This window comes from Carettochelys insculpta, chromosome 22 (genome assembly GCF_033958435.1).
Source record: "Carettochelys insculpta isolate YL-2023 chromosome 22, ASM3395843v1, whole genome shotgun sequence".
Taxonomy (NCBI): Eukaryota; Metazoa; Chordata; order Testudines; family Carettochelyidae; genus Carettochelys; species Carettochelys insculpta.
Genome location: NC_134158.1, coordinates 17,041,867 through 17,054,744, shown reverse-complemented (window position 1 = coordinate 17,054,744; position 12,878 = coordinate 17,041,867). Strand labels below are relative to the sequence as shown.

The 12,878-nt window shown below is 54.6% G+C and overlaps 2 protein-coding genes across 4 annotated transcripts in view; one reads left to right on the top strand and one right to left on the bottom strand.

Annotated features, from left to right (window-relative positions):
• Nucleotides 1–12,878, bottom strand: part of LOC142025194 (scavenger receptor cysteine-rich domain-containing protein DMBT1-like) — a 903,096-nt gene that overhangs the window by 114,738 nt on the left and 775,480 nt on the right. The window lies entirely within an intron of this gene.
• ZNF628 (zinc finger protein 628) lies at nt 5,059–11,627 on the top strand. 3 transcript variants are annotated; one of them, XM_075017767.1, is made up of 3 exons: nt 5,089–5,183; nt 6,091–6,246; nt 7,584–11,627. In XM_075017767.1, exon 3 carries the CDS (start codon nt 7,595–7,597, stop codon nt 10,592–10,594), a length of 3,000 nt encoding a protein of 999 aa, XP_074873868.1. In that variant the 5' UTR covers nt 5,089–5,183; nt 6,091–6,246; nt 7,584–7,594; the 3' UTR covers nt 10,595–11,627. The 3 variants fall into 3 exon arrangements, with proteins under 3 accessions (XP_074873867.1, XP_074873868.1, XP_074873869.1); XM_075017766.1 differs by lacking the exon at nt 6,091–6,246 and having other exon boundaries at nt 5,059–5,183; XM_075017768.1 differs by lacking the exons at nt 5,089–5,183; nt 6,091–6,246 and adding an exon at nt 5,847–5,864.

Sequence of the window (12,878 nt, the reverse complement as noted above, 5' to 3'; positions counted from 1 at the left end):
CACAGGGAGCAGGGCAGGGGGTCTGCAGGGGATGCTCTCCCCTCACAGTCACTGCTGGCCACAGGGCACTGACATATGGGAGACAAGGCAAAACCAAGGTCCTTGTGGTGTGTCATTACAGCTCCCTGAAGGGGCTGAGCCTTGCACCACACTCCACACCAGCACCAAAATGTAGTCGGAAGGCTTAGCCCATGCCCTTGCTGCTCGACTGCTGTGGCTGGATGGCAGCCAGAGGGCTGTTGTGTAACGGGGAAGAGGGGGTGTTGCTTCACATGCAACATATTTAGCCGCGTGGGTGAGATCTCTCATCACCATTCCAGGGATCAGCACATTGGCTGCTAGCCTGCTAAGCTCTGGTTGTGTGTGTTTGTGCATAGCTCTGTGTGCGCGAGTGATGTTGGCAGGCCAGATGCCAGCTCACGCCAAGGCCCCTTGGTCTTGACTGAACGCTGACAAAGCCCTCACTGGCTCCTCTGCATGCCAGTGTTGTTAAATTAGATATTAGAGTTATAAGAACGTGTTTAGTGCTTAGACTTCGTGAAATGCTTGTGAATTGCCGCTTGCATTAATCTCTTTTACCAGCTGTATCTCATGCTACAAGATTAGGTTAAAGCATTGCTCAGTAATTATAAATCATGGGATGGAATAGAAGCATTAATCAGTTTCAAACACTAGTTTCCGACAGGAGGTGTTACCCCATCCCAGCAAGAAGGCAGAGAAACCACTATGAAACGTCAGAGGGCAAAAGACTTTGTCGTTTCCTCCTCCCTTTGCAAAGCGAATTCCTTCCATCAATTGAATTTGTAACTCAGAGCAGAAGTCGGAAAACAATAAAGTCCTAACGAGGAGGAACTGTGTCTCTGTGGCACTTGTGTTGTGAGAGTTCGGCCTTGCGTACGCTAATCCCCACCATCGATCAATCTATGCAACTTCAGCTACACAAAGAGCCACAGTCAGAGGGGGCTGCTCTCCTGTTGATGCTGGCTGCTCTTCTCTGCCTGGTGGAGTACCTGTGTTGAAAGGAGAGCACTCAGAGATCGATTTATCTCATCTAAACAGATGCAATAAATTGACGACTGGTGGACGGATTGCTGCAGAGGCGATCCCTGGCATAGTAGAGACAAGCCTTAAGTCTACACAGCAGATAAACACCGTGGCTCGCCCAAGCCAGCCAAGTTGGCTTTTGGGGTCTGCATGTGGGGCTGTTTCATTGCAGTGTAGACTTCAGCGCTCAGGCTGGAGTCTGGGTTCTTGGACTCTGTGAGGTGGGAAAAACCTAGAACTCAGGTTCGCACTTGAGCCAGGAAGTCTGCACAATAATGAAACAGCCCCAGAGCCCATGCCCACTGGCACAGATCAGTCCCAGGTGGGTAGCTGCTGTGTAACAATGCCTGCAGGACAAGGATCACTAAGCATAAATAAAAGATCCCCAGTGCTTGCCCTGGGATAGCCCTGAAGGATAAAGAGAATTTGCTTATCCTAGAAGCTTCTATTCCTTTTTGGAATTTAAGATTGAAACTAAGTTGTGTGTATGTATATTTACCTCCTTTCACTTCACAAACAGCTCTCCTTTTCTTTTCCCCTATAACCAGAACTGGCTACAAGCAAACGTTTTGGTGAGATTTAGTGTGCAATTGATCGGGGTGAGTGACTGGTCCTTTGGAAGTAACCTGAATATTACTGTGATCTTTGGAGTAAGGGACCATCTATAGCAGAGGCAAGCTTATATGGCCAGCAAGACAGCTGGAAGAACTGAAGGGGACTGTCTCTAACTCCCTGGTCAGGCTATATAGGGCTTGAGGAGTTCCTACTGGATGCTTAGCTGGTGAAATATAAATACAGAACTCACAGCCAGTGTGAGGTGTGTTCCCTGTTTCTTACAGTATGCTGACCTTGGTTCCCACACCCTTGTGCTACTACAGGACACTTTGACAGCATATATGTGGGGAGTGCACCTGTCTGTGTGTGTAGAGGTGTGTGTGTGTGTGCACATAGCTCATTGTGTTGGTAGCTTGTGTGAATGTGCCCAGCTGACTGTGTAACTATGCATGTACCTCTGCATTTGTGTGTGAGTAGCTTTCTGTGAGTGTGTGTAGCTGGCTGTGGGCTCAGCATGCATATGAATAGTTGTGTGTATACAACTATGTGTGTACACCTAGGAGTGTGGTCCACTGTCCCATGTAGTGGCACTTAGACCACTTACAGAGAAATAGTAACAGAGAGAAAGCCGTGCTAGTCTATATACTATCAAAACAAAAAAGCAGTCATGTAGCACTTTCAAGACTAACAGAATAATTTATTAGGTGATGAGCTTTCATGGGACAGACCCACTTCTTCAGACCAGAGCCAGACCAGAACAGACGCAATATTTAAGGCACAGAGAACCAAAAATAGTAATCAAGTTTGACAAATCAAAAAAAAATTACCAAGGTGAGCAAATCAGAGAGTAGAGGGACAGAAGTGGGGTGGGGGGAGTCAAGAATTAGATTAAGCAAAATATGCAAAAGGGCCCCTGTAATGACCCGGGAAATTCCCATCCCAGTTCAAACCACGTGTTAATGTGTCTAATTTAAATATAAAAGAGAGTTCAGCAGCCTCTCTTTCCAAACTGTTGTGGAAATTCCTCTTCAGTAAGATGCAAACTTTTAAGTAACTTGTCTCTGGGTGTTCATCTGGCCTTAAATATTGAGTCTGTTCTGGTCTGGCTATGGTCTGAAGAAGTGGGTCTGTCCCACAAAAGCTCATCACCTAATAAATTATTCTGTTAGTCTTTAAAGTGCTACTGGACTGCTTTTTTGTTTTTACAGAGAGAAAGGATGAGTCTCCTCTACAGCCTTAACTGCAAGCCAGCTGGCTTTTAGCTCAAACTGTAGAGGCTCCTGCATTATGCTACAGAAGTCCTGGGTTGGAGTCTGCCTGTGGGTTATGGAAGGATTAGGGTATGTGTGTAGTGTGTGTGCGCACATTGCTTCAGCCCATTGCCCCCCACTGGTTGGAGGGAGAACTGCTTGTTATATGTGTTCACCCTCTTCTCTGCTTAGTTCAGGAGCCTGCAACCTGCAGCTTTGGAGCTGCATGTGGCTCTTTAAGGACTTCTTTGTGGCTCCTAACACTATAATTGCAAAGTAAAAAAAAAAGCAAAACAAAACACCTCTCCTGGTTATTTTTGATATTTTGGTGAATATCTAAAAGCCAAATAATGACCAACTCATATCTAAATAGCAAACAAATAGTAATAGAGAGGGAGCCGTGCTAGTCTATATACTATCAAAACAAAAAGCAGTCAAGTAGCACTTTAAAGACTAGCAAAATAGTTTATTAGGTGAGCTTTCGTGGGACAGACCCAGTTCTTCAGACCATAGCCAGACCAGAACAGACTCAATATTTGAGGCCAGATGAATACCCAGAGAATAGTTACTTAAAAGTTTGCATCTTACTGAAGAGGAATTTCCACAAGAGTCTGGAAAGAGGGCTGCTGAACTCTCCAAAGAAGTGGGTCTGTCCCACGAAAGCTCACCTAATAAATTATTTTGTTAGTCTTTAAAGTGCTACTTGACTGCTTTTTGTTTAAATAGCAAACGGTATGTGATCTCAAATGCTGGAAAACTCTTCCTTTAATATGCACAGCACATTGTAGGGTATGTGCATGCACTGTTCTTAAAACACGGTAACAAAAAGTATGGTTTGACGTTATTTATTAAGGACCTTCTTGTATTCACCTGCATTGCGGCTCTTGAATTACTGAGTTTTTTACTGAATTTGAAAAAAATGGCTCTTCTTGCTCTGTTAGTCGCTAACGCCTGTCCTAGCTGGTACTGGGGCCTGTTCCAGCCAGGGTGTAAGGAGGAGTTGTGCAAGCTCTGGCCCATGTTGTTGGGAAGGGTGCCAAGTTGCAGCCCGTCCAGCCAAACCTAGGATCCCTGACACTGTGCACGTGATGAAGTCTTAATGCAGAGACTAGGGAGCCCCTAGGTGAGGAGGAGCTGCAGGAGTAGGCTCTGGTGAGCTAAAGAGTATGTGGACAGGGAGTTAGCACAGCTAGGGGGCATTGCAAGGCCGGATGGAGTGGAGAAGCCAGTTCAATCCTGGGAGGCTATGGCTCAGCCAGTCACGTGTCATGACTGGTACTCTACCCTGACAGTAAGGCCAACAGACCCGTTGTCTGCAGGTGGAAGCAAACCAGGCTCCGACAGAGTTGTCTAAGGGTCCGAGGCCCCCTACCTGAAAAGGATTCCCTAACCCTACCAATAACTAAAAATCAGCTGCCTAGTAACTAAGGCTGGAGACCAGACCCAGGGTTCTCTCTGGAACTGGTCTCTATGCTAGGCGACGGGGCAGTGCCGCACACCCAGCAGGTGTGTGACTGATACCAGTGCCTGGTGTGAGCAGCGGTACAGGAAACAGGATCCTGGGGCATGGAGCGTGGGAGAGGCACAGACTGGGTGTAAGAGCTACAGTCAATCTGGACGGCAAGATGAGCCACACCCAGAGCCCAGGCAGTGGTACCATGACCCAGGGCCAGCTGCAGACACTCTGGCTCGGGGGCACTAGGCTGCCACTGAGCTGTCCTGCCTTTGCCCAGCCTCAGAAACACACCTGCAAGGGCTGGCCCAGGCTGCTTGTGGGCAGCACCCGGCACCCACGGGACACTGCAGGGACAGGAGAGTCACGACTTGGGTCGAAGGGGGCGTGTCCAGTAAGACCCCGCCTACCTCCGTTCTGCTCTAAGGGGGTGGCTCTCACTTTTGGTTGTCACCAGGGCAACGTATAATCTGACGTCATCTGGGGTTTACCTCACCCAGTGACGTCCCTGCTGGGTGATGACATCACTCCACCGCGATACGGGGCGGGGCTTCTCTCCATCCCTGCCTCCGCCCCACTTGCCCTCACCCAACATGGCCGGCCGTCTCGTTCGCACCCGCTAACGGACTACGCCTCCCAGCATGCCCCACGTGGAACCAGCCGGCCAATGGGCGCGGGACGAGGGGGCGGGGCCCTGCGCGCGGCCCGGCGGTTAGTGTGCGCGCGGTAAAGGTTGGGTGTCTCGCGCCGGCGGCGGTTGGGAGGCAGGAGCGGCCCCGCCCCCTCGCTCCCCCCGCCCCGCGAGACAGCTGCCCCCCGCCCGCTGGGAAGGGGCCCCAAGCACGAGACGGCGAGCGGGCGAACAGCCCCTTCCCCCGCAGGTGAGATTGCAGGGGCCTACGGGGGACGGGCGGCGGGTGCTGCGCTGCGCTGAAAGGGGCGGTGCTGCGTTTAAAGGGGCAGGCACGCGACGCCGATTTTGTGTCCTCCAGGGGATTGTTGGACTTTAGGGGGCGGGGCAAATGGCTCTTAAAGGGACGGTCGGGTCCTGAGTTTTAAAGGGGTAGTCACGTTTCGGCAAGGGGGAGCGGCTCTTAAAGGGGAGGTGCTGCAGGCCCTGCCTACCCGAAGGCGCAGCGCCCCCTACGTTTGCTGCCCGCCGGACCGTGTGGTTGCGGGGGGTTCCTGGGGCAGGAGAGGTTATGGCATGGGGTGGAAGCTGTGTAATGCTAGGGGCTGGGGGCGTTGCAGCCAGGGGAGCTGCATCACTCTGGAGAGGGCTGCACCTGGGGAGTGAGCGAGCAGGGTAACACGAGTTGGGTGGGGGGTCTAGTAACCCTTCACACATGCCTCCTGTATGCTTCTGAGGGGAGGGGGGCCCATGGGGCTGGGTGCTGGAGTAGTGGGAGGGTTGCAGGTACAGGCAGAGAGTTTTTCTCTCTTTATTTGGCACTGGTGGAATCACGGCTGGGGTGCTGGGTCCAGTGCTGGTGCCCACAGCCAAAGGATGCTGATGAACTGGAGAAGGGTCAGAGAAGAGCCATGACAATGAGTGAAGGCAGGTCTGTCAACGGGGTGGGGCAAAGGGGGTAATTTCCCTGGACCCACCGATTCAGCGGCGTCTGGGGTTCCATCTGCCACTGGAGCCCAAGGCCCCTTTTAATAGCTGCCAGAATGCTGTGCTGGGCCATGTACTCCAGGCAGGACTTGGGGGCAGTGCTGAGGGTGGCTGCCCTTGGCCCTGCCCCTTCTGGAAGCATAAAGCCATCACTTTCCCACGTTGCCCAGGCACCCCTGGAGTCTGTGTGTCCTGCTGATTGAAGACCTAGAAAACCTGCCTCAGAGTGCTTAAGGAAGAGACCATTAAATGATAACATCACCAGGGTCTGTCAGTACTTCCAGGGGAAACAAGTATTAAAAAATGGGCTCTCAGTCAGCGAAAAGGTAGGACATGGTCAATGGCTGGAAGATGAAGCTGCACAAATTCAGGCTGGGAATAAGGTGTGGTGAATTGAATGACCCCTTAGAACTATCTCCCAAGGATTGTGATGCATTCTCCATCACTGATGATGTTTAAATACAGATTAGATGTTTCTCTAAAAGCTCTGCTCTAGGTACTCTTAGGGGACCTGTGCTATGCAGGTTAGGCTACATAATCACTATGGTCTTTTTTGGCCTCTGAATCTCATTAATAATACGACAGAGAGCAGAGCACAAGTCAGAGCAGGAAGTGCCAGGCCCAGTGACAGGAATAAGTAGGGATGTGCTTTGGTTTGGTGACATCTAACAAAATTCCAGCCAAAATTCTGTTTGGATCTCAGGAATCACTGCTGGACTTGTTAAAAGCCATCTCATCTCAGGCCAGAGGCAGATGCATTTCGAGGCTGGGCTCCAAGGGAGGCTACAGGACACCTCTTGGCTGGTACTCCCATAGTAGGATCAGCTTCCCTTTGGGTACCAGCAAGGTGCGCTCAGTGGGAGCCAGCACTGTCATGGGGGTGAAGGGCTGCTTCCTTAACCGACCCAGGTTTGGAAGAAAGCCCCAGAGAGTCCCAGCAGCTAAGGACTTAATGGCCGTGTCTACACTAGCCAAAAACTTAGAAATGGCCATGCAAATGGCCATATCGAAGTTTACTAATGAAGCCCTGAAATACCTATTCAGCTCCTCATTAGCATGCGGGCAGCCGCGGCACTTTGAAATTGACACGGCTCATCCAGACGGGGCTCCTTTTTGAAAGGACCCTGGCTACTTCGATGTCCCCTTATTCGTATGAGCAGATAGGAATAAGGGGACTTCGAAGTAGCTGGGTTCCTTTCGAAAAGGAGCACTGTCTGGATGAGCTGCGCGGCAGCGAGCTGCGTCAATTTCAAAGTGCCGCGGCCGCCCACATGCTAATGTGGCGCTGAATATGTATTTCAGTTCTTCATTAGTAAACTTCGAAATGGCCATTTGCATGGCAATTTCAAAGTTTTTGGCTAGTGTAGATGTAGCCAATGTGAACCATGAAGTTTAAATTAGGAGAGTGACCCCCTTTGTGTGGAATCGTCCCTGACTGTTGGGAGGATTAGGGTTCTGATCTCAGTTCCCTCAAGACTGATCTGGAGTCACTATGCCATCCTTACCTGGTGCTGGGCAGCTGCAGATTCTGTATAGATGCATGTTCTGTCTTGGCTCTCACTGGCAGTGGGATCTGGGTAGGTGTCAGTTCTGCTGGAAGGGGGTTGTGGATGACTGCAGGCTCTGGCCCAGTTCCGCTGACCTGCCCCCTTTTTCCCTGCAGGCCCCAGTGAGATGGTGGGAGCCCAGCAGCTGGAAATGGCGGAGATGCAGCCAGCACCGGTGCCGCAGCCAGGTGCCAGTGACCACCAATATGAGTGCCTGGAGTGTGGCAAGGTGTTCAAGTGGTCGTCGCGGTTGATTCACCACCAGCGCACACATACGGGCGAGCGCCCCTACAAGTGCTCTGAGTGCCCCAAGGCCTTCAAGGGCTCGTCGGCACTGCTCTATCACCAGCGCAGCCACACGGGCGAGCGCCCCTACAAGTGCGCCGACTGCGGTAAGGCCTTCAAGCGCTCCTCGCTGTTACAGATCCACCAGAGTGTGCACACAGGCCTGCGGGCCTTCAAGTGTGCTCTGTGTGGCATGGCCTTCAAGTGGTCGTCGCACTACCAATACCACGTGCGCCAGCACACAGGTGAGCGCCCCTACAAGTGCACGCTGTGCGAGAAGGCCTTCAAGAACTCCTCCAGCCTGCGCCGCCACCGGAACATCCACACCGGCGAGCGGCCCTACGTCTGCACTGCATGTGGGAAGGCCTTCACGCAGTCCACCAACTTGCGGCAGCACCAGCGCATCCACACTGGCGAGCGCCCCTACCAGTGCACCGAATGCCCCAAGACCTTCACCCACTCCTCCAACCTGCTGCTGCACCAGCGCACCCATGCTGGGGGCCGAGCTCACAAGTGTCAGACCTGCGGCAAGGCCTTCATCTCGGATGCCTACCTGCAGAAACACCTGCAGACACATGTGGCCAAGCCACTGGCACCCTTCGGTGAGGCAGAGCTGGCCTGCACGCCGGCCGAGCTCTTCCTGGCTCCAGCTGAGCCAGTGGAGACGGTGGAGATGCTGTGGAAGTGTGGGGAATGTGAGCTGACCTTCCCCAGCGAGGAGCTACTGCTGGGCCACCAGCAGAGTCATCTGGCCCCCACTGTGCCCGCTGATCCGCCCCTCCCACCGCTCTATGCCTGTGCCACCTGCGGCAAGGCCTTCAAGAATGGCTCGGGCCTGGCCCGCCACCAGCACAGCCACGTGGTCGAGCGCCCCTACAAGTGCTCCATCTGCGAGAAGACCTTTGTGCAGCTCTCCAGCCTGCTGGGGCACCAGCGCAGTCACCCGGCCGAGCAGCAGCTCATCCAGGCTGAGGCTGAGGTCACCTGTCCCCAGACCATGGCTGAGCCGGCCCCGCCCCCTGTGCCTCCTGAGGCGGCCGAGCGCCCCTACAAGTGCACGGAGTGTGGGAAGGCCTTCAAAGGCTCATCGGGCCTGCGCTACCACCTGCGTGACCACACGGGTGAGCGCCCCTACAAGTGCTCGGAGTGCGGCAAGGCCTTCAAGCGCTCCTCGCTGCTGTCCATCCATCAGCGTGTGCACACTGGCCTGCGGGCCTTCAAATGCGCCGAGTGCGGCCTCACCTTCAAGTGGTCCTCGCACTACCAGTACCACCTGCGCCTGCACACGGGCGAGCGCCCCTACAGCTGTTCCGACTGTGGCAAGGCCTTCAAGAACACCTCGTGCCTGCGGCGCCACCGCCAGCTGCACACAGGCGAGCGCCCCTTTGCCTGCCTGGTGTGCGGCAAGGCCTTCACCCAGACTTCCAACCTGCGGCAGCACCAACGCACGCACACTGGCGAGCGCCCCTACAGCTGCCAGGAGTGCGGCAAGAGCTTCACCCACTCCTCCAACCTACAGCTCCACCAGCGCACGCACTCCAGCGAGCGCCCCTTCAAGTGCTCTGTCTGCGCCAAAGGCTTTGTCATGGCTTCCTACCTGCAGCGCCACCTGCGCACCCATGCTGCTGAGGCCAAGGGTGAGGGCCCGGCCCCGGGCCTTTCCGCCCCAGCTGCCACTCAGGAGGTGCACATTGTGCCCAACCTGCAGGCCACCCTCAACCTGGAGGTGGGCAGCGCCCCCAGTGCCCCCAACTCACAGACCTTCCTGCTGGTGCAGACGGCCCAGGGGCTGCAGCTCATCCCCAGTGTCCAGCAGAGCCCCCAGAAGCTGCTGCTCCTGCCCAGCCCCCAGCTGGTGCCCACACAGCAAAAAGTGTCCATCCTCCAGAACACTCCGAATTTCACACTGGTGCCTAGCGGCCCTGTGGCCCCAAACAAGCCTGCTTCGCGCCAGCAGAGCAAGGCCAGGAAGCCAGCAGCACCAGCCAACCCCCAGAACATCATCCTGGTGCCGGGAGGTGGACCAGCACTGCCCAGCGTGCAGATCCAAGCACTGCCGGGCGCACAGCGGGCACCGGTCCTCCCAGCTGGGCAGAACATCATTGTGCTGCAGAATGTGGCTGAGCAGCCCCCTGCAGATGCGTCTGGTGTCCAGATCCAGGCTCAGCCTCCAGAGGTGGCCAGCATCCAGCTGCAGGCCTTGCCACTGCCCCCTGCGGAGGCATCGCACGGGCAGCCTCTGCCCCAGCCCCCAGAACTAGGCAGCATGCAGCTGCAAACCCTGGTGCAGCCTCCCCCAGCAGGGGGTGAGGAACCTCTGCCTTGCTCCTCAACACTTTCGGGCACTGTGGGTTCTGGGCCAGAGGTGCCGGGCCTGCAGGAGAGCCAGGACCTGTTGGTGGTGCAGAGTGGGCCAGGGGAGGAACTGCTGAGCTCAGGTGGTGAGGTGGGTGTACACCTGGAGACGCTGCAGACGGAGGAGGGGGTGCAGAGTGTGCTGGTGCTGCGTGGCGCCGACGGTGAGCAGACCCGACTCTGTGTGCAGGAAGTGGAAAACCTGCAGGAACTGCCCCCGGACAATGGGGTAGCGGGCCTGGCACCATCCTCAGGGCAGAAGCTCTTCATCATCCGCAGCGCACCTGGTGAGCAGACTCTGCAAGTGCTGGAAAACGTGGGCTCTGGCAGTGGCGCAGTGCGGGGGGGCTCAACTGGTGGGCAGCCCTCCCCTACCAGCACCCAGATGGTGCAGCTGCTGCCAAGCTCAGTGCCAACCCCACAGGAGCTGCCCTCCATCCAGATCGTGCAGACGGTACCCAGTGTGCAGCTGGTTCACACCTTCTGAGCACCTGGAGAAAGATGTCATCCCAAGGGTGTGCAGCATGGGTTGGCATCGCAGGCTCTTCTAGTGCTCTTGCTCCCCCTTGTCCTGCATACAGTGGAGTGTCCCCACATGATGACCAATGTGGCAGGAAACTGTGGGACTTGTGCAGGTAGCCTAACTCTGCTTTATTCTAGCAATCCTGGGTGCAGGGCTGCTGGCTGGTTTGCAGTCTGAACTACACTGGCATCAGCTGTGCTGGAACAAGATTGTCCAGCAGTGCCAGTGATCCAGCAAGGACAGGACATGGTACAAAAGGAATCCTTTGCCTACCCCTTCATGGGTGTAGCATGGAGAGAGTTGCAGGGCCCTATCCATTGCTGTTTCTTGACACTCTTCCACATCCAGCCTCAGGACAGTGAGCGATATTGCTGTCTACTAGTGAAAGCATGGGCCTGGGACCCAGGACTCTTGGGTTCTATCCCCAGCTCTGGGAGAAGTGGGATCTAGGGCTTAGACCTGATGGGTGGGCTGGGAGTCAGTACTCCTGGAGTGCAGCCCTGGCTCTGTGAGGAGAGTGGTGTCTAATGGTTAAAGTATACACAGGGAAATGTTACAGGAGCTAGAACTCCTGGATTCTGTTGGGGAGCTGGGTGACTCTGAGCAAGCCCCTCCCTGGCTGAGGCATTTTTCCTGCTATGGGCTGGGACCAGCATTCTGGGAGGCTGAATGCATGAATGAGAGGCAGGAGCTGTGTCCAGCAGCAGGTGGGAGAAGCAGCGAGCACTTGCCACTCTACAGGAGTTGGTGTTCCCATGGCTCTGGCAGGCAGAAGATGGGCATGGGTGCAGCTGTCACCTTTTTTATCCCTGCCCTGTCAGTCAGGTAATACCTGCTCCCTGAAGCCCTGGCTTATTTCCCCAATTTCCAGGTGGTCTCCTGTGTCGGTAGAGCACCCCCAGCCTCTTTCACAGCCCATTCTGTATGAGGGCACCTGGTGCTACCTGAGGGGCGTGGCTCCTGCCTGGAAGGCTAATAAATGATTGATTCCAAAGTACCTCTGTCTGGATTGTTTAGTGCATGGGGGGAATGCAGCCTCATGCCCATGTAAGCGAGCACTTACTACACAGGGCTACATAGGAACTGGGCCCAGCTGGTCGATGGTGCCCTCTTTCCACCATCACAGCAGCAGCCCCTGCGCAGAACGTGGCTGCTGCAGGTGCAAGCACCAACAGGCAGAGTTCAACCTGAGACCGCTGGAGCTTAGTGTATGAGCCTCTACAGCAGGGGTCAGCAACCTTTCTGAGGTAGAGTGCTGAAATTTGACCTTTAGACCTCCGAGTGCCGATGATACTTTTCAACATCACTAACACGCCTGCTTACAACAGCTTCATTTATAAATAAATGGTAAAGCTCTCCATCTTAATTTAGGTGGGGGTTGGTGGCAGTAGCTGGTCTCTTGTTAATCCACAGGTGTCCTGGTTTGAGCAACCTCTGCTGCATAGGGAAGAAGGGACCAGGCTAAACTACTGCCTTGTGTGCTGGTGAAAATCAGCTTGTGTGCCTCTCTTGGCACACATGCTGGGGGTGGCCAACCCCTACTGTACAGTTTGAGCTGAAGAGGAAGCTCATTCTTTCTCTCTGTAATGTTCTAGGTGCCATGACATGGGACAGTGAACCACATTTAGCAGGTCTGTAGGTTACACAGACTCAGCCCAACAGTTGAAGGTGCATGAGACAGCATATGCTCAGACACAGAAAGAGGTCCCTGTGCTGAAACAACCAGTGGGGGAGGGATGCCGGGCTCCAAGAGGCCTGAGCAATGTTTGCTGGGGGCTTCAGTGTATTGCCACAACAAACCAGCAACCAGTGAGTGCTAGGTCCACTACCCTAGAGGGTCTGTTCTGGGGGGCAGGTTGAGGGGACTCAGCATAGGTCCCTTTTGCCTCCTCAATACCCTGCACTATGTATCTGACTCCGAATGTGTTGGGTGGGGCCTGCCTATCAGTTCCTTGAATGCAACTTGGCTTGCTCCTGGTTCGCTGGGTTCAGCCCATCTTGTTCCCTCACTCAGTCCTGGGCTCTGGCTCGGCTCAGCTCACACACTGGTTCCAGCTTGCCTTGTTCCGGCTCAACAGTTTGCTGGATACAGACTGCCTTCTTTCATACATTGGTCACTGGATCACCTTTTGGACCAGCTTGTCTTGGCCCCTTGTTCACTGGCTCTAGTTTGGCCCACCGGTGGGCTCAGTGGGTCCGGCTTGGCTCACCCCCTTACTCAGTGGTCACCAAGTCCATCTCAGCACCT